The 20,879-nt window shown below is 46.4% G+C and overlaps 1 protein-coding gene across 6 annotated transcripts in view; it reads left to right on the forward strand.

The window, feature by feature from the left end:
- LOC126539451 (uncharacterized) overlaps positions 1–20,879 on the forward strand; it is a 104,424-nt gene that overhangs the window by 19,212 nt on the left and 64,333 nt on the right. For 4 of the 6 annotated variants that reach the window (XM_055075395.1, XM_050186289.3, XM_055075397.2 and 1 more), the window contains exon 2: positions 11,692–12,409. In XM_055075395.1, the coding sequence (XP_054931370.1) occupies positions 11,952–12,409 (458 nt within the window). In that variant the 5' untranslated portion in view covers positions 11,692–11,951. The other 2 variants (XM_055075396.2, XM_055075394.1) reach the window with 2 other exon arrangements.

Here is a 20,879-nt window from a genome sequence, read left to right on the forward strand (position 1 = left end):
TGTTGTTGGGAACACCAAACATGTTGTTATGAAGCTCCAGAAATGTTGCGCAAACTGTCATGTTGCGCAGACACCACTGTTCGCAACAAAGTTCTTGTCGTGCTTACGAACTTTCAGCGTTTGTTGACATACAAGAAATGAAAGACAAGAAATGAGATAGGGGGTGTTATGTGGATACTTTCATCACTTCACAACGAATTAGGGGAGCTTCAAACGCACAGCAATGGAGGCCGTAAGTCGCCTAATGAAGATCAAAGCTGCTACCACTGTAAATAAACATTGCATTACTGAGAAATATATTTGTACCCATCTCGTTTGAAGAACATGCCCAAATAATCTTATACCTGCCTTAATTTTTATTGAGAGCTACTGTTGATTGGGGGCGTACTCGGAAGGAGCTATATTTGCGCAAACCAACAAACTTGTTTCAACGCAGCACGGAATTGGCTCACAAAGGCCGCACAGAAACCAGCGAGTTCAGGAAGAAATCCTGTGTGACTCGACTCTAAATTATCGCTTTCCATCAAGTTACGGTTAGTGCTGCTAGATTACTTTGATCGCTGGAATTTATTTGCCTAAATTTTCCTCCATCGTAGCCCGAACTTGCATCGTTCACATTCAAGCACAGGCGGTGTCTTCCTTCATTCTATGTTTATTAAACTAAGGCTTACTTAAATCGAACGCTCCTGCGGTCCTGTTCGTTTCGCGGCACTAGGCGGCCATTCACCACACTTTGACAGAGCGGTCTTTGAACCATGCAATTTGAGGGCACGTACCCCTGGCAAACATTCAGAGTGTAGCTAATTTAACAGGAAGCTTTAGCCCAGGACAGAGAGATACGTTGACATAGATAGATAGAAAAGCTGAGAAGCCGGTCTGAGTCAAAGCTCAGGAGCTCTCATATATAAATATGTGGGAAGGTAAAACTTGCTTTTCCTGCAACCATTCCACTGGTCTTGACTTCTGTCTTTTTGCAAAGATTGGATGCGCTTTGTAGACGATCACAAGGAAGAAGACGGGACAGGCGCGAAGTAACAACTGTCCGCGCCTGCCCCGTCTTCTTGCTTGTATTCGTCACAAAGCGCATCCAATCTTTCCAAATACAATGAACCAACTTGCCCAACAACGCATTCTGCTAAACTAGAGTTCTTTCTTGTTTTGCACTGAAAATGAAAGTTAGTCTGCCGGCTTCTTGGAACATACTTTTCTTAAGCCATCACTTTTCCGCAAAAATGATTGGAAACCGCAAGAATAGAAACTAAAAAGATCATTTTTACAACTTTGTAATTCTGCAATAAAAACGATATCACAATTCAATAAACAACGCCTATTGATGCACCTAAGGCGAACAAAATTGACGTCTTATGCACTGCTCCGAAATGTACCATTAATTTGTAAGTATAAATTTAGCAAAATCCTCGTAAGCATTGCACAGTTTCAAGTAAACTGTAAACTTATCGCATTTGTCCGCTTTAGACACTCTGAGGAATGCAGTTTGCAGAGCCGTGATAGCTATTATTGGTGCTGACTCTCGAGTTTGTAAACTTTCCACTAGAACATTTCTGAAAATTGCAAATTTTCGACCATTTTCATTAAATCCTCGACGTCGTAAAACGGAATTCTCATTCCTAGAGCCGGCAGAATTCATCTTTCTCTCTTAAATGCAACAAATTTCATTCGAATTAGTTGAGCAATTGTGTCGCGAAAGCAGTTGTTTTTCATTGTATCTAAATAGAGAAATCGCAGACATCCAGATGGCCCCAACATAATATTTCCTCTTAAATTCTACACCGGGTTGTTCCTTGCAGCCATGTCTTCGCGGGTGGTCTATTTGCATCATTCTTTGACTTCTTTGCATCTTTGACTTCGCTTTGGTTTTCGTCTGCTCATTATACGCCTTTTTTTTTATGCGCTGCAGTGTGTTGACGCGCTCGGTGGCGTTGGTGCAGTTTCTTGACGTACATATAAGCATTGTCTGGCTAAGTGCACCAAAGGAGACAGGCCGGATTGCATGAATGCTTGCCGGAATTGTTCTTATCCTTCATCGTTTTCCTGCTGACTCATTTCGACTTTTCGTTGACGCACTTCTTGAGGGGCTGCTCAGTTTTCTGATCGCGCGACGTCAGAGTGCAGAGTTATAGTTTTGCTCATTATCTGGGTACAGAGACTATTCCTCGAATTGCTTGCTCGTACTTCTTCCCTAAGCCTTAGGAAGTACGGCAAACTTCCTGCCCATTTCTTACGAAACTTAAAGTGAATACTCCTGGTTAGATATAACTTATGTTTTGTTTTACCTTTCAAATGTGCCTTACATCTAGTTCTATACTTTATTGCTTTTAGTTGTAAAGACCGCACAACGAAGCCAGGGATACACACAGACTATATCGCTTTGCAAAGTTTTTTCCGCGTTCGCTAGCATGCAACTATTCTGCGCCCGAACGATTGTTGGCGATGGTAACGTATTGCTCAGAGAAGTCTCCAGTCGATGTGTGAGTGCCAGAGAGTGTTACCTTGATGCAGACACGCTATAGTCATAACGATATTCGAACAATTAGACGCCTTGACGAAAACAGGTCCGCATGACGAAACGTTTCCTTCAGCAACGTTCCTTGTCTTACCACTTTTCACCACTTCCTGTCAACTTTTGTTTTGTTTGAGACAAGAGAAAGGGTTCACATGTATGTAATGACGTGCAGTGAACTAACTCGCAGGTCGGAACCAGCGTTTCGACAAGCAAACTCGTCTTTGTGGCGTTGTTGCCCTGACGAAGGCGAGCCCAATTGTCGGAGCTTTGGCTCCAAGCTGAGGATTTTTCTTGTTCGCGGTCACTGTTAGTAGCGACGAGAGTTTGTCGGAGGCTGTCCTTGAGCGCTAGAGAGCAGCTATTGTACGTCCTCTAAGGCTACAGTCAAACCCAGCCTTTCGCACCTTTTAGCGAAACGTCCAGCTCCCACTGGTACTGGGTTGTGAAGACGGCACGTCAGCTTCTGCCGCACATACGCTCATCACAGTTTCAATAGATGACAGCACTGATCGTACTGCGGCGACTTCACGTTGCGCGCGCAAACATCGGAAGCGCTAGAAACAACAAGCATGTGATTTGCCTTTAACAAATGCGGGCACTTTGCAGCGCTTACTCATGAACTCAACTGACGTTGTCCGCTTATATCCATAAGGCATGGCTAAATTCAAACAGTGTTCATTGCTAAGAAATGCTAGGGAAAACGTAAGGGCGTGTTGCCGTTCACAGTTATGACGTGTATACGTCAAGCTAAAGAAGCTTCCTTCAAAGTGCCCGACCTAAAACTTTCCTTGCCTAGGGAACATGGCCATATTGAACTTCTGCCTACGCCTCTCTGTATCTATCTCTCGCTTCCCCATTCCCCTTCCCACCTACGTGCAGTTTACCTTCCTGCCTTTTCTATATTTCCTGCCTCTCTCTCTACTTTGCTAGTACGTGGAATACTTACGGGCTCGTCGCTTGAAAATTTCCATCCTTCAAGCCTTCATTGTGTCAATGAATATAAGGCACAGCCTAACGTAGAAACAGCAGAAAAAAAGAAAACGATGTCCTGGCTCCTGCATCTCGTTCTCTCTCGTTGTCGTTTTTTCTCACTCCCAGCCATAATAACTATTTTTTGTCGTTGTTCTTCACGGCTCTTATCGCCCTCTTGAGCATGTCAAGCGGTACTGAAGTGGGCACTTCGAGCCAGGGCCGGAAATACTCACACGCTGCTCGAAATAACAGGCATATCGGACTCTTGTTTGCCGCCAACCCCCTCTGCACTGCAGTCGTCAATATTGACCCAGGCTCGTCCCGCTACCGCGATGGACCTTTCTTGGGTGGCTGAACTGGCGGCACGTAAACAATGGCACCTTTATATAGTCAGGAAATTTCTACGCTTGCGCCAAGCGGCTGGGAAATACTAATGCGTTGGCTCAGAGAATGGGCAAAGAAGCGCCAACGGTGCACAACTGGGTTCAGAATAAATTACCCGCCGCTCTTGCTGGAGGGCTGTGAGCATGTGGTGTTTAGTACAGGAGGCCAGGGGTTGGATCCCAGAGCATGTCGGGTGAATGAGACGGGGGTTCTATAGCGTACGTGCACTGTAATTTCGGTGCTCACTCTATAATGCCAAATGGTCAATAAAGAAAGCACATTTACAGATTGGATAAGAGCAGTTTTGGAACTTTAGCATTCCCGACTCAATCAATCAATCAATCAATCAATCAATCAATCAATCAATCAATCAATCAATCAATCAATCAATCAATCAATCAATCAATCAATCAATCAATCAATCAATCAATCAATCAATCAATCAATCAATCAATACTGATATCCTTTCGAGGCATTTGCAATATTCAGTGTTCAGCACTAGCTCCTCGCAGATGCCGGTCACAACCCTGAAAAAAGCCCGCCGTAGCCTAAGTACGCTTCGAAAATCATGGCTAGAAGATCGTGCTTCTGTTCTTGTTGTGACGATAGGAAATCCTATAAGCAATGTCGCTTGTCTTGTAGCTACTATCCTGTCCTTTCGAAAGTATGCGCTTGTTAAACCTACAAGTACAAACCAACTATCCGAGGAACACATTGTGTTAAGACATTGGCCTGTAGATGTCGCTTCCAGAGTATGCGCCCAAATTCTTCATTTTAATAAATCGAAGCTTTTTATGTTTCACTGATTCGTCCGTGAGCGCCGAAAACGCACTGCAGGAAAGCCAACTTATACATCTGCGTAGAACACTACAGTTTACATTCGCAGTACCGCGCCAGCGTCGACTGGACGGCCGGTCAGTGCCTAATAACGGCGCGAAGCGACGAGCTCAGGAAGAGTAGCGCATGCGCTGAACGACGTCACTTGCTTGAACTACTGCCCATTGGGAGTGGTTGCAGGCCTCCTATTATTCGTAACAGAGCAGCTCAAGTTCACTATACGGTACTTTCGTCGGATCTATCGAGATCAAGAGCCAGAAAATGATCAGCGGTGCTTTTTCTTCTTTTGCGACAGTAATTACATAGACACTCCAAGCGCATTTCTGCCGTCACCGTCGCCGTGATGTTCCCTATAGAGACCAAACACGATAACATCGTCGCCGCACGCTCTATGCGCGAGTGAAAGCTTGCGAGGATCAGCCGACAATCGCGGCTCAGTCTCGCGCGCACAAGGGAGGAAGGCGCACCCTCTTCTGTCGCGCGCGAGGCAAGGGGGGGGGGGGGAGGTGAGGGAGGAGGGGGGTAGGCGTTCTACTTCGGCGGCTGCTACTTCGACGAGGCCGCGCGGGCGCCGTATCTTGAAAGCGATCTGCAATGTTGGCAAAGTGCGCTTAGTGCCGGTAGCTTTGTGCTTTCGATGTTTCGTTCGTGTTGAAGCCAGAGGCAGCACGCAGGTCAGTTCACTGGCTTCTGCTGCCGCGATTCCTCGCTGCAGAGTTCTGACAGCGAGTTTCCACGGTCATCGAGCGAGGTGTGTTTATGTTTACCTGTGTGAGCGCGACACCGTGCTTGTTACTTTAGTTAGTAAACAAATGTTTAGAAGTTCATAGGGCCAATAAAGCCACCATCCTTACTTGGTATAGCTGTCTACTAAACTGCTGTCGTAATAGATACTTCGCATTTCGTGCGAACCGGCGACTTCTTTAAATTGTACAACGGTTAGGAAACTGGACAATGCTCCTTATCTATCGCTTATGTAAGATGCGTTCAGACCCTTCCAAGTTTCTCTTTTGGCTCAGCTATAGATGATGAGAGAGAGTGTGAGGAAATGTTGATAAATAAATAAATAAATAAATAAATAAATAAATAAATAAATAAATAAATAAAAGACAACACCTACGGTACTTCCGGCGATGTTCCTATAATAGGTGAATCGTATTGCTTCTCTACATGTGTACGAGGCTGACTCCATTTTATTAACGAACGTCCTGGAGGTAGTTAAGCATGACGCTTGTGGCTGTCGCGGAGCCGATCGTCTTCGGCTTCGGAGAAGCGTCTTCGGCGCATTTTAATGTGGAATGAACGTGGTTTCATTCATTCATTCAGGTGTACGAGCAAGCGGCCGTATATGGCTTTCAGGTGGGCATCAGATCATGTCCCGGGCACCGTCTAAACTCCGTAATTGATGACTACTCTGCAATGGCTTGCCAAGGCAGCAACGCTTGCACCATTTGGCATTGAAAAGCATTGCTCGAAACTCGTATTATTTATAGTGGAGTGAGCCAAGTTCACTGGCCGCAGTATGCGGTACGAGCTTTCGTCTGGTTCGTAGAAGGGAGACAGCCTTTAAGCGGGGCGAAAGAAAAAAACACACACGCGCAAAGAAAGAGAAACCTACAGATCAACATAGCTGCCTCCCACACCTGGTCGTTTTCCTCCGCTGCTATTTCCAACGACGACAGCTGCAGCTATCAGCCCCTCGCTACACACGCTTCGCACGCGTCTCTGGGTCGCCGATAGCGGATAACAGCTGGGATAACGGGAGCCGCCAAGCGTTCGGTGCCTGCATACAGCAGGGAGCTCTAGCCAGTTCGTATATAACCGGAATACCGAAATACCGAATACATAGACCGCATGCTGCTGCTGATTTCTACTGGCATACACTTTGAAACTGGCGGGAGGTCCATAGTCACCTAGGCTGCTTGAGCTAATCAGTACTATATACATGCAGAGCAGGCTGGCATTTTGCCTATCTCTCCTTCACCTTTTCTGTATTTCTTAAAATCTCTGTATCTATAATATTGTGCGGTTATCTAGGCGTGTAACGATTCTCTAAGTCATCAGTATCTTGAAGCGAAGTTAAAACTGAGAGAAAAAACGAGTACAAGCGAAAGGAACACAGAACACGAGCGCTCGTGGTGTGTTGTGCCTTCATTTCGCTCGTCCTCGTTTTTTCGCGCAGTTTTAACATCCCTTCAACTATGAACCAACTAGCCCCCAGGAACGTCCTACTAAAATGTCAATATCTTCGCTGCTTTTTTTTTAATCAACCAATATAGTCTAAACGTCTTTTGCTTTCGTCCACTTATGCCAAGATAGTTCTTCCATCCGCTTTGAATACCATCGCTTCTGGAAGGTGCACGTTTCCTACGGGCCTTGCTGGGAGAATATCTTGGCATTCCATCACGATGTGCCGACTCACTGCAGCAGAACGTGCCTCATCCTGGGGCGAATGTCTTCTCCGGCATGTTTTTGTTTTGTTTTTTGCACTCAGGCCGCCACCTCGGGCCTCGAATAACAAGGCACGCCACTTCGCGTTATCGTACAGCAGCAACGGAACGGGGCGACCATACCAGGCGATCCCCCGCCGCGCTATATTTTGTCACGTTTATTTCCTGTTTTTGCCCTGCTGTTCAGTTGCGCCGTGCAAACGCAGCCCCACATGCCCTATTCTGTTTGTTCTTATGAACCGATTAATATATATATATATATATATATATATATATATATATATATATATATATTACGATGCTCTACTGTTTGTTGGCTTCTTATGATATGATTAACATATATATACATGTGTGTGTGTGTGTGCGTGTGTGTGTGCGTGTGTGTGCGTGTGTGTGTGTGTGTGTGTGTGTGTGTGTGTGTGTGTGTGTGTGTGTGTGTGTGTGTGTGGGTGGGTGTGTGTGTGGGTGTGTGTGCAGGATGAATCGGCTAGCATCGTCAGCGCCATGGCAGCAGTCGTCACAGCTACCAGAGCTGTGAGATCAGCACCTTTGAAGCGATGATAGCTGTCAATTTACGCAACACTCCATCGCTTCAGTGGTGCTGAACTCACAGCTTTGGTAGCTGTGACGGCTGCAGCCACGGCGCTGACAATGCTAGCCGATTCATCCTGCAAAATTCGCGCCGGCCTTGCGACAGTGGAAGCACGTGGGAGAGCTATGCGTCATTTGGTTTGCGCCGGGCAAAGAGACGCAGAGCGCGCACACATGGGAAAGAAGAAAACGAAGAACGGTTAGACCTGCTGCAGTGCTGGCGAAAAAAACAGACGATCGAGGGGGGAGAGCTGGCTTTCTTTTGTGTTTTGATTTCTTTATCCACCGCACATGTTCTCCGAGTAGGCGGGGCATGGGAAGACGCGTCAGAGGCTACGTGAGCGCCCCACGTGACCAGTGTGCTCGCAGACGCACGAAACACACCTTCTCTCTTCAGCTGACGTCGGTGACGGCGCCGCTTTCTACTTGCGTACGTGCCTTCGGTGGCTTTTTGTCGCCGCGAATGCCGGCTAGATTTAGTGTGGCGCTCTTTGTTGTGATGCTCGGGAAAAAGTGTAACATCGCAAGGAGTTTCGTTCGTTAAAGTGGGACGAACCTCAAGGAACGTTGGGCGGACTCATCTGAACGTCACGTTGGATACTACACTGTGTGTATAGTGCTCTAAACTGCAGTGCTTACCGCCGGCGACAACCTTAGGCGCCAACCGTACGTTTGGAAGCGCGACGAAGCTTCGTAACCTACCTCCAGGCGGGTCGTACGTATGACGCCGACTTGGATGTACTAATGTAGCCTATTCTGTTCGAGCGATGCATACATAAAACGTTCACAGCAGCAAAATTATTTTGACCTCTATTTGAAACACAACACGTTCACGGGGACTTCAATTTGAAGAACTATTTCAGCAGCTTCACTTTTTTGTAAGCTCTATTCCCCTTTCCCCCACCACCAGTGAAGGGTAGCAAACCGAGTGCTCATCTGGTTGACCTCCCTGCCTTTCCTGTCCTTGCTCTCTGTCTCTCTCTCTCTTGCTCTTTGATTTTGGAAACATGGCGACTACTATGAAAGCCCTGAATTTAAAAGAAGATTCAAAAAACAAGAGAAAGCTGATGCCACATATTGAACGATGTTGGTAGGCGTAATCAGTATGTATTATGAATCAAAACCAGAGTAGATTATGTTATTATAGATAGCAGAGAATGATGTAGGCTGGCCAGCTATGCGAGTGACCCAAAGTTGATAAGCGATGGTCCGTCAGTGTAGTGAAATAGGTGCTAAATAAATATAAAACCTCAACCGAAGAGGGAAAAGAATTAGGCTGACTCGTGAAATATAGAAACTTGGGGTTATTAGGTGGTTTACGAAAGACAGGGGCAGTTAGACCTCTTGGATGGGTGTTTGTCTTGCAGTAAGCTATATCGGGCGGATGCTAACGTCCTAAGGAGATTAATTCGTGGATTAAGCAGTCAGTGCAATGGTGCATTGGTTGCCATTGGTTATATATTCGAATTAAAAAAGAATTCTGAATCATGGAACTCTGATCCGATTAGTCTCTACATAGGTTACAAAAGTAAAAACAATAATCGTGCACTTACGAAAATACAAAAAAAAGAAAAGAAAAATCCAGAAGGCGCAGTAAATATTCCCTTACGGAAAGCTAGATGCACGTATCACTATATTTTCGCACCTAATACATGTATATCAGCTTTGCTCATTTTCGTTTTAAAACGATATATAGTAAGGACAATTTCCAGTTACGAAGACTACTACACTATAGTTGTCTAGCATATACCACTCGTTTTGTTAGCAACGCTGCACGAATGAGTGGTTTTCGTTTCCATTTCAGTCGGCTGGTTGCCGTGACGTCAGTGTCTGACGCCACGTGCGCAAAGGGCGTTGCAGCCGGGTTCCTGTAATTATACAGTTTCAGAAAGCAGTGACATTTCTGGCCCATTTTTATTTTTATTCTCTCCACCTTCACGGTGCTCTCGCATTCCTTTGCGAGCTGACACCGTGCGCTTGCACAGTGATTGGGTTCGTGCGTCATTTCTGCGACGTCACACTGATGTTCATCCTTGTTGCTTCTACTGCTTAGCACTGCTATTTAATCCTAGAGATGTAAACTTCAACGCTCGGGAAGTGCAAAAAGAAAAATTCCCCAGGTCTTGGTGGTGGTGGTGTTGCAGAAGGCGGGGTTAGCCTGGCGTAAATAGCCGGCAATTGTTCCACCTGAGCCTCTTCTGAATTGAGGTGAGGGCTGTGTTATCGGGTGTTGATAAGCCCCGTGTCTCGCATAAAGGCAATCAGCAGTCGTTGCACTCTCTTCCTCATAGCCGCGGGCCCTCCTGGGAAAACAACGTCTTCAAAAGTCCCGCGCGAAAGACCATTCTTTTGCAGGCTGTCGACCATCGCTTTTCTTTCTGTGTCGAACCGCGGGCATAGCCAAATGAAATGTTCAGTGTTGCCAATATCACCACAGCAGGCACTGCGTGGGGAAGCGCATCGTCCAGTCTTGAATAACCAAGCCGGGGTGTATGCGGAGTCTGGTCACTTTGCTTCTTGCAGTAAACGCAGCGGTGGCTACCAAGTGTAGGAAAGCGCGAAATTTTAGAGGAGATGCAGTTCTGCTCCGTTTTTGCCGCGGCAATACTTAAACGCTCGAAACTGTGTTTGCTTTGTCCATCCGTCTGTCCATCGCGTTACGCTGCCATTGTCAACAGCGTCGCCTCCATCGCTGTCGTGACGGTGCCGAATCGTCGTCAGGTCACCAGTCATTGAACTCCTACTCCCTGAAGCAACGTATGGTTGTTTCACACACACACACACACACACACACACACACACACACACGCACACGCACACGCACACGCACACCCACACACACACACACACACGCACACGCACACGCACACACACACACGCACACACACACACGCGCGCGCGCGCGCACGCACGCACGCACGCACGCACACACGCGCACACGCACACACACACACACGCGCACACGCGCACACGCGCACACACACACACACATACCTATATTTGCCTTCACCTATATTTCTAACCCGTAAGAAAAGAATAGCTTCCTGTGTGGCCATGTGCATTCTGCATTCCGTGCACCACGTTGCAAGGTCACCGACACTCTTGACAATTTGCTTTGCAAACCAACTGTTGCGTGCTATATTAAAACGACCTTTAACTTCTCCATTTTTGGCCTACTTTCAACATCGTTTGCCTCTTCTCTGAATATCAAGAGCTCGGGTATGAACACAGAATAGGCTGGAATGCATAAAAACGAACTGCTACTATAGTATAAAAAATAGCTCGCGCTTATAGCGGCTGTTCAGTTCGTACTATCGAACTCCATGTATGTATGTATGTGTGTATGTATGTATGTATGTATGTATGTATGTATGTATGTATGTATGCAGGGAGGCTAAGTAGACTTTGTGCAGCTTGCTACCCAACACGTGGGGGGGAGCGAAAGAAAGAGAGAAGGCACGAGCCTTGATCGCACTTTCACTTGCACTAAGCCAGGCGCAGCGTACCTTAAGTCAGGCATTCAAATCTGTCGCCTTCAGCTACTGTAGAAGAGCTCGAATGGATCTCTGAGCTGATGAGCTGTGAGGCCAGATTCTCAAGACCTTTGCTTCCGTAAATGGTTATCGTCCAGTCTATCCAAGGCACACTGGGGTGTGTGGCGTTGCTTGTTGAGGCGAGAACAGTGACAAAGAAGATGATCTATGGTCTTTCCATACTTGTACTTAGCGCACAAATGTGAGTTCACCATTCCAATGGGATAGTTTTAACAAGCGGTTTTAAAAAGGACACAGTTTTAAAAAGCTCAGCCACTCCTATCACCATTTATGTACGCACAGCGGTGCTTTAAAGGCAGTGGTCTAAACGATTGGCCACAGCTTCTTTCCTTCTGGTCAGCTCTCTACTCACACAGCTTCTTTCTGCTCTCTTCCACAGTTGAATGACAACCAGGTGGAACGGCGGGAGGCGACCGGCAGACTCCGAGGGCCTCACGTGCGGGTGCTAGACTACAGCTGGACACAGATTAAGACAAGCCCGACGAAGATGAACTTATCCTGACCCCCGCCGGGCCCCATTGGAGGGAAAAGAAGAACTTCATAGCGAGAACGCTGGCGTCAAAAGCCGGAACGGCCAAGCCGCGATCCGCGGAGAGCGCGCCTCCGCCGCTGCCGAGCGCCGCTGCCGCAGTCGACCCGATGGCCACGCTGCAGCTGGAGCAGCTGTTCCGCGCGTGTGACACTCGGGGCACGGGATACCTGGACCGCGAGGAGCTGCGCAAGCTGTGCCACCGGTTCAGCATCAGCAGCCAGGACGCCGACGCCATATTCGAGGACCTGGACCACGACGACGACGGACGGATAGACTTCCACGACTTCGAGAAGGGCTTCCGGGACTTCCTAACCCAGCTTCCGGGGGGCGACACGCCGCCGGAATCGGAAACGGCGGATGATGCTGCCGCCGGCGGGTCCTCCGGTGCCAACGCGAGGGCTCCGCGACCCTCGGAACTGCAGAAGGCGTTGCGCAGGGCCTCCACCATCGAGTATCGCCGGGACTCCGTGATCAACGGTGGCGACGAGAATGCGAAGTTGTGGAACACGCAGCGCGCTTGGGGCAACCTGACCACCGAGCTTGCGAAGTCGGGGAACGTCATCAAGTGAGTACTGCGGCCACTGCGATTCTGGAGCACGCTTTCTGAAGAGCGGGTCTAGGAGTGAATATTTGCCGACACAGCTAGGGGACGGAAGAACAGTTGCGACAGACGAGCACTATCCGGACGCTGTACGCAGTAGAATTAGCAGGAACGTGTACGCGCGTAGCAGACTTGAGAATCTGATCGTTTGGTTTACGAGGTTGTGGAGTGTAATCAGTTCAGTATGTGACCGCTATGCTTGAAAATACTTTTTGAAGGGCGGATTTTGGAGTGGGCCTTAGCACAAACAAGGTACGACAGAACAATGGAACAGACTTGCGCTACTTGGACTCTTCTTAGCGGTAGTGAAGCAGTCTGTCAAAAACAGTGTAAAGGCCACAGAACCGGCTAACATCTGCGCGTGAGGATTCGGTGGTCGACTTTAGCTGCCAGCAAGACAGGAGTCCAGTATGGTAGCAGACAAGCGGCGGTGAGAGCGTCACCATTACACAGCTACTTTTACTCATCAGCGACGAGAGCAGTGGCGTTCAGACTGTTGCGTCAGACTTTACATCACGTGAGTACGCAGCCGCTTGAATATCTGAATACCGTAGGGTTTGCGGAGGTGGAGTAATGTCACCAGGTCGTTTTACGACCATGCTTGAGAGCACTACTTGAGAAGCAGGTCCGAAGTGTTTGTTGGTTAGTTTTGATTATCCATTGCATGCCTGAAGCTAGCTTAACTCGCACCACAAATGCTTCACATTTGCATTTCTAGAAGTGTTCTCAACTGAACATGACCAACCAAAACGTGAGCCTTTACAGAAGCGGGACAGGAAAGAACAAGTAAAAGGATACAACTTGTATGTGTAGCGCTGAATGTTGTCGCTGATATATACATATATAAGAGGAAAAGTAGGGAGGTTAACCGGACGCACGTCTGGTATCCTACCCGCAACTGGGGAAAGGGGTATAGTGATGAAGAGAGAGAGAGAGGAGGTAAGTGTGTGATCACATATATGGGATGGAACACATTATGGGCATTGAAACCAGGGGCGGTTTGCACGAACATTTAATAACGATAATAATAACGAGCTTAACAACGCGTTCTTAAATGTTCCACAGACAACGCCTAGTCCGCACAAGAACGCGTTCTTAAATTCGTTATTGTTTTCGTCATTACATGTTCGTGCAAGCTGCGCCAGGATTAGTTTATGCGGAAGCTAGTGTTCAAATTTTACTTGGCAATATTTGCTAGTGAGTTCTCAGTTTGAAGGTTTCACGGGATGCGTTTTGGATTTCACCAACATAATCAGTACATATTATGCTTCCCGATGCGGCACACGTGTCCCCTTTAGTTTTTGTCCCACCTTAGTATAAGTGAGCACATGGCACACTTGATAGCATTGTGTTGATGTCGTTGGCTGGGCAGCAATGAATTTAGAAGCAGGGGACTTGAGTGTATTATGACACAACTGATGCTGGGCGTCGTTCCTGTCATTTGACGATACTAGGGAGGGACTGCTGTCAGAAGGCGGCTACTTCTTTGCGTGATCAGAGAAAAAAAGTTTATACGCAGAAAAAAAACAGGATCGTCGACGTGGTTCACGCGCGGCCGTTGCTCTTCCCGGGGGAAGAGGAGCGACGAAATGTGGTGATGAGAACAGAATAGAGATACGTGTGCAAAGATGAATACGTAAGCACGCTCGTTAAAAGCTACTGTTTGTGGGGCGGATGTGTCGGTAAACATAACGTCCACGCACATCTGGCCATTGTTGAAAGCGAGAAAAGGACAGTGTCTGAGGTTGGCATTCACGAAGCGAGTGCGCCACGAGACGTTAGGTTTAGGCAGCTCGGTTGCCCTTGCCCGATTGTTAGCCTGCTACAGCAACAACTGATGGACGAGCACGGCGTTGCAGACGTTCCCATGAAAATAGAAAGTCTGGTGGCACGGGGGACGCAAAGTGTCACGTGACTACGCAAGAGAGACGAGATGTGGGCATTCGTTACACCACATCTATCTATAGAACAGCGGACCTATTTACGCAGGTGACCCGTGTGACAAAAACACTACCAAGAACGTTTTAGCTGCAGTTAGGACTGACAGATTACCTTGCTTAAAATCAGTTCTGTGAGATGGCACTGACGCTTTAGCAAAGGAACTACTTAGGAATTATCGGCAGTTCAGTGTTAAGCCAAGAGATGGAGCAACTTTATTCAAGGAAAGGCAGAGGGTTGGCCTCAGCTAGTGGGCTTTAGGGTACTCTACCCAGAGGTAAAATGGTAAGGGGAAGACAATAGAATGGGGGTCAAGATGAGGTCAGATTAGAGCAATGCTGGATGTACGATCGTTCAACCGACCTTCCTGCAATGAGCATTATGAACGGGGTGGCTGGTTAGAATAACATGTTGGGCTTAGTGCGAACAAAAAGCAAGTGAAAACTAGGGCACACACTCGACCTTGGTTCTTGTTCGCGCTTAGAACAGCTGGGACTCTCACATTAATTGTTACCTCCATGCAGATTAGCTACTCCCTTTCGTGCAAGGCCACCATGTGCATCCACTTGCGACGACACAGTGGGCAACCTTATCAAAGAGATGATGATGATTGCGGAAGATTTGGGCGAGAAATGCCTCGAGATATGACGTCATTATCACAGCAATCCAACCAATTGTGGCTTTTTGCGATACGTTTCAAAGGAGAGGTTGATGCCATTAGGCGGCAACTGCACGTGACGGCACGAACATATTAATTCACAAGAAGCACTGCAAAGCACTCAAGACAATTAATAACCACGAATACATACAAAGTTCTACACACGAGTCAAGGAATGGACAGAAAGTATGGTACAAGAAACGCACAAACATGCGAAGTTCAGTAAAGAAGCGAACGTGGTTTAATCGGTGTTGCAGGAAGTTCTTGATGTCATTGAAAACTTCTTGAAAGAAATGGGCATGGGTCTCTTTTACACTAAAGCATCTGTATTACGTTTAATTCACTAGACGGCAGGTGAACAATTTTCATTAATATCCTAAAAAGCAGACTTTGACGAATGTTAAACAACACAAATTTCTCGGTGTCAATTCTTGGCCGATGACTGCCATGGGCTTCGCACATGAGCGTACTTGACAGACAAGTCAACCCTACCATAAACTTGCTTCGCCGTCTAGCCGTAATTTCGGCTCTTTGGCGGAAGGGCACACTGTGTGCAGCTTGTGAATGTAGTCTACCAATGTAGGTCTCTCTGCGCTTTAATAAATATGACTAGCAGTGTTCAAGCTTGTTTTGCATACGTTCTTTTCGAGTGGCGTTTCACTTTTCCCATTGTCATAATTTATAGTTTGAGCAAAGTCTGCACCCACAGACAAGCTCCTCTTTTTAGTTTATTTCGCTTTGAAGCTGTGAACTTCACTGGAGCTGTTTCTTGACCACATGCGCTGACATTCAAGTACGTGTAAGGTTCCAGACGCCAGACGGCTGTTGGGGGTTCCCGTGTAGTTGTTGGCCTGAACTTATAATATTATTAGGTTCATCTGAAATCGGCCCTTGAGGCCGACCTGCCAAGGAAGGCCAGGCGTCACACTCAGGCACGAAAAGAAGAAAACAGACGTAGTTTAATGGTGGGAGATGATTCTAAGCACAAATCCCGAAAACAGAGTTGACCTCGGTCGACACATTAGGGGACATGTGTCAAGAAGCCGTTAATAGGAAAGATCTGTTCGTAAGGACACGTATCTACGACTTTCGAATACTGGGGTATTGTGTGCCGTAGTGCAATGCCCCTTTAGATTAATTTTGACTGCCTGGGATTCTTTAACGAGTACCCAATGCACGGTACACGGGCGTTTTTTTCTTCTTTTTTTTATTTCGCCTCCGTCAAAATGTAGTCGCCGTGGCCGGGATTTGATTCCGTGACCAAGTGCTCAGCAACGCAATGCCAGATACACTACGCGACCACAGCGGGTTGTCAGCGATTTTATTGATATGGCTAGTTACAAACAATTTTCGCCAACAAAGGAACAAAACTGTTACGAGCGACTGCTAATGAAGAATTACACTTTCTTAGTGATAATTTTTTATGCATATCTGATCGGAACGAGATATTTATATATATCACAGTTATTGCGCACTATTCGTCATGAGTAAACGGGTAATTAAAAAGAGTGACTCACTTAAACTGGTGACCATGGACAAATGACATTTGTTGATATTTTAGGAAATCAGTGAGGCTGAGTGACATCGGCGAGTCTTTAAGAGAACCCTAACACACCTTAGAGAGCTGAAGCGGGTTTTACGCTGACTATAAGAAGTTCATACTTGAACATACTTAGAATATTAAACGAGGAGTTGACGAGGATGGAGCGGCGCAGGCTCAGTTTAGTATTGCGCTGGAAGGCTTTCGTATTGCGCCGGAAGTGGTATACATGGGCTTCTTCTACAATTCTTTGCACGAAGGATTATAACAGTGTGTGAGTGAGTTGATATCAGCTTTGCTCAGGTCGTCGTCCAGAATTTTGTGCATGTACAGTGAACATTCCTGAGAAGTCAGTGCGCGCAATATACGGCGTTAAAACGTAGCAAAGTTGTTAGTGAGTACCACCGTGTTTGCAATACGCTATGTGGCTTCATGTATGATATGACGATCTGTAAAATTCGCGTGATTGACCTATTTTAGTCGTATTGTGGTGTTTTTTTGCGGTCACATTGACATACAGAATAATTTGTCATGAAACGAAATGGTCCCGTGTCCCTCTGGCACAAGAATTCGCGTCCTCGCCTAATTTGCTCGTCCAAATTAATATGACGGCAACTAGATTGTGATTACCAATTAAAAAAAAACGCGTAGTCAATGAAGTGCTTGAAAACGACAGTGGCTGGAAGATGCAAGAAATAAAGTGCTCGTGCACCTAGATCAGCTCAGGGCATGTATGTACATGCAGTACATGGTAACCAGAAAAGCATAAAATATCTCTGCCTTAGATGGGCCCGGACGACATTCGACATGCTAAAGAATTTCGTAGCGAAACAGAACAACAAAGCAAACGACAAATGGGGAACAGTGCGAAATATTAAACGGCCGTTGGCATCTCACATTCCATGATATGTCTTCGTGATAGTTGACGGAAGATTAATCGCTTGCAGCGCTTTAATGATCGGTTGAAAAACCTTACTTTTTGTGGGGACACTTGGCGAGGAGCCTGTCACTGGTGATGAATCCTTGTGTGGCAAGAACCAAATGACGGAAAGGAGAGAGAAGGCGGGAGATGGAAATTCAAGACGATGAGCAAAACGAGAACAAGGTGAAAGCAGGAGCCAACGTTTCGACAAGTGGACTTGTCTTCTTCAGGGTGACATATACGCGCATTAAAGACCTCAACTTTGACTTTTGCCATTGCCTGTCCCTAGTACGGGAAATGAAGACAGTGATGGCAGTCGCGTTGTGGTGGCTTGTGTCCTCTTCTGAAAACTCAAGGCATGCCACGTGTACCCATGGAATGGAAAAGAGCTGCCACTTTTTAAGCTCATGTGCGGTGATGTTGACGATGACGCATGTGGTGGTGGATGTGGTGATTATGATGACGACTATGATGATGATGATGATGTGGAACGTATTTTATATTACACGGCTAAAAAAGCAGAGATCGTCGCCACCGTTGTCCATCGCTAGTGGTGAAATATTTCACGCCCGTCGACGGGTCCACCAAGCCCTCTATGCAATACAGGCATGCATGCGTGTGCTTGTGAGGTGTCGTGAAGGCGGCGGTTTCATTTGTCACACATAGTTGAATTATTCATGTAAAGTTCCACACGTTTAACTTTTTCAGCGAGTGCTTTTATAGACGAGTCCATACAGTAGTCTCGTGAGAGAACCACCCATAAATTAGCTCTGTGCCTCTGATGAGCGCGCAACTCAAAGCCGAAAAATTATATAAGTGTTCATTTCAAAGCTAGTCAGTTGAGTTATTTCTTCGACATTGTCCAGGAAATAAACGCAGATACTTTTTCCCCGAATTATTGTCGGAAGGGTTTAGGGATTAAAATCTGTGATCTGAAGCTTGACAGAGGTCCACAGACCAGACCAATAGCGGGGCTTGGCCATAGTGGCATATATACAGGGTGTCCCAGCTAATTTTAGCCAGAGTTTAAAAAATATCCGAATGACACGTAGTTGGACAGAATCAAGATAATGTTGTTTGCCGTCACTTGGATATACTCAAATTATGTTTTTCATCCCGCCTAATTGGATAATTAGCCTTAATTAATTAATCAACTTCTCAAATATTATATTTAGACGAAAACTGTCAGCAGGAAAATTATAGAGCGACATGAAAAGCTCCCGATACGTCTTTTTGTTGCTCATTACGTGCTACATAAAAGTGTTTTTCCGAGCGCGAAAGAAACCCTCGAATACACGCCAAGTGCCTCGAGGGGCCAGTCGCGCGGCAAATTTGCGTGCGTTTGCGGGCTCCTTTCACGCTAGGAAAAACTTTTATGTAGCACGTATTGAGCAACAAAAAGATGTATCGGGAGTTTTTCACGTCGCTCTACAATTTTCCTATTGACAGTTTTCGTCTAACTATAATATTTGACAAGTTTATTAATTAATTGAGGCTAATGAACTCATTAGGCGGCATGAAAAAATAACAAATTGAGTATCGCCAAGCGACAACAAACAACATTGTCTTGGTTCTATCCAGCTGCGTGTCATTCGCATAGTTTTAATCTCTGGCTAAAATTAGCTGGCACACCCTGTATACACGATGTCCAACGTGTATATACATGTCTCTGTAAACTAAACTTGAACAGAAATATAAGATCAAATGAGATAGCTAAATCATTAAGTAGCATGTACAAATGGTATGTCCTAGAAGCATTACTTTGAACTCTGCCTTTATTACCGGCATCTTGTTTCCAAATGTTGTTAATTGTTCTTTCCATTTCTATCATTCATCAATTTATTCCCATGCTTTCTTTTCTCGTATTTTTCTCAACGCTGCCTACAGATAGATCATAGCACCAAAGTGCTTCGGTACAGGGCTACACTATATAGAGGACAACGCGTGCAGGAACACCAGTATTACTGGTTGTATTTTTGTTAAAACTACGCACGAAGAATGGAGATACAAAACTCCCTTGGCACCATCGGCCGTAAACTCGACTAACTTGCGTGCAACGTCAACAAATGATACTCCTTTACTTAGTTACTACTCATCTACGTCACCGTATATTGTGGACCGCTGAGATAGGAGCATTTTACCTAGTTTGGAGTGAGACGTCTTGTTATGATATAGCCGCCTCGTACAGCACTGCTGGCTGTATTGTCTTGTTCCAACACGGACAAGGTGCATTACTTCGAAAATTAACAACAATAAAAAAGAGGCACGGAGAAGAATAGGTGGCTGTGCGGGCAACGAAGCATGAATAAAAGAAAAGAAAAGAAGAAAAAGAAAACAGAAACGGAGCCAAGAAACAGGTGCACATGCGCATGTGTTTCTCAGGCACAAGTGGACAGGAAAAGGCGCCGTTGTTTTTTCGTTCGTTTGTGCGCTTCAGCCCGGCTGTGCGGAACGTTTCCAGAGACGCATGTGCTGGCCGTCGCCGTATCGCGTCAGTCCGGCAGTGTACTTTGCTTTCGAACGCTGACGCCATCCATGAAGAGACTGAATGATGTTCGTTCTCGGGGCCATCAAACGCGAGCAATACAATTCAATGACGGCAAACAATTCCGTTTATGTATTTCGCATGACGATAACACTTGGTTTCCCTTGAGGAGGAAAAAAAAAATACAACAGTTCAAATACGTATCGATCAAACCGAATTATTTTGCGAAATTTCAATACGAGAGAGCGGATGGGTGGTGTCCTCACAGCATCCATTAGTGCCGGCTCCTTCAAAGTTATGAAAACCGATCTCCAAGGCTAGGCCTTTGCCGTATTAGGGGTGGTCGAAACGTTATAGGTCGACAGTACCCGTGACGTTATGGCCGCCATCTTTTAGCCACCTACAAGCACTTCTCGCGTTTCTTCCAACGTGTTTTTTTTTTTTTTTTTTTTTTTTTACCGGCTGCATAATTTCTGAAAGCCATCACTAAAGGAGCGCCGACGACGGCCAGCTGTGAATTAGGCGTCATTACGGTGGTGCGTCTCAGCTATGACACCGCTGTCAGATATTGGGACCGCGACGCAACTCACACCAAGAAGGCATTAGCCTCCGAGATCTCCGGCATATAGCAATACGCCCCACCGCTAGATGCGCCAGTTCAGGCGCCGCTGTACTGTCCGTCGGATTCGCTTCACGCTGAACCGCTCCCTTCCCACGTGGCGGACCCAGATTGATTCCCAGGCATTTGCATCACATTTATATGGATCATTAGCATATAAACACATATAGCTGAACCCTTGTCCTTGGATAAGAAACAGCGCACGCCACTTCAGAGCACTAGCATTTACTTTACACCCGTGTAATTAGTATAACTAAAAGTCGCCCAACTAC

The sequence above is a fragment of the Dermacentor andersoni genome, chromosome 11, assembly GCF_023375885.2.
Source record: "Dermacentor andersoni chromosome 11, qqDerAnde1_hic_scaffold, whole genome shotgun sequence".
Classification (NCBI taxonomy): domain Eukaryota; kingdom Metazoa; phylum Arthropoda; class Arachnida; order Ixodida; family Ixodidae; genus Dermacentor; species Dermacentor andersoni.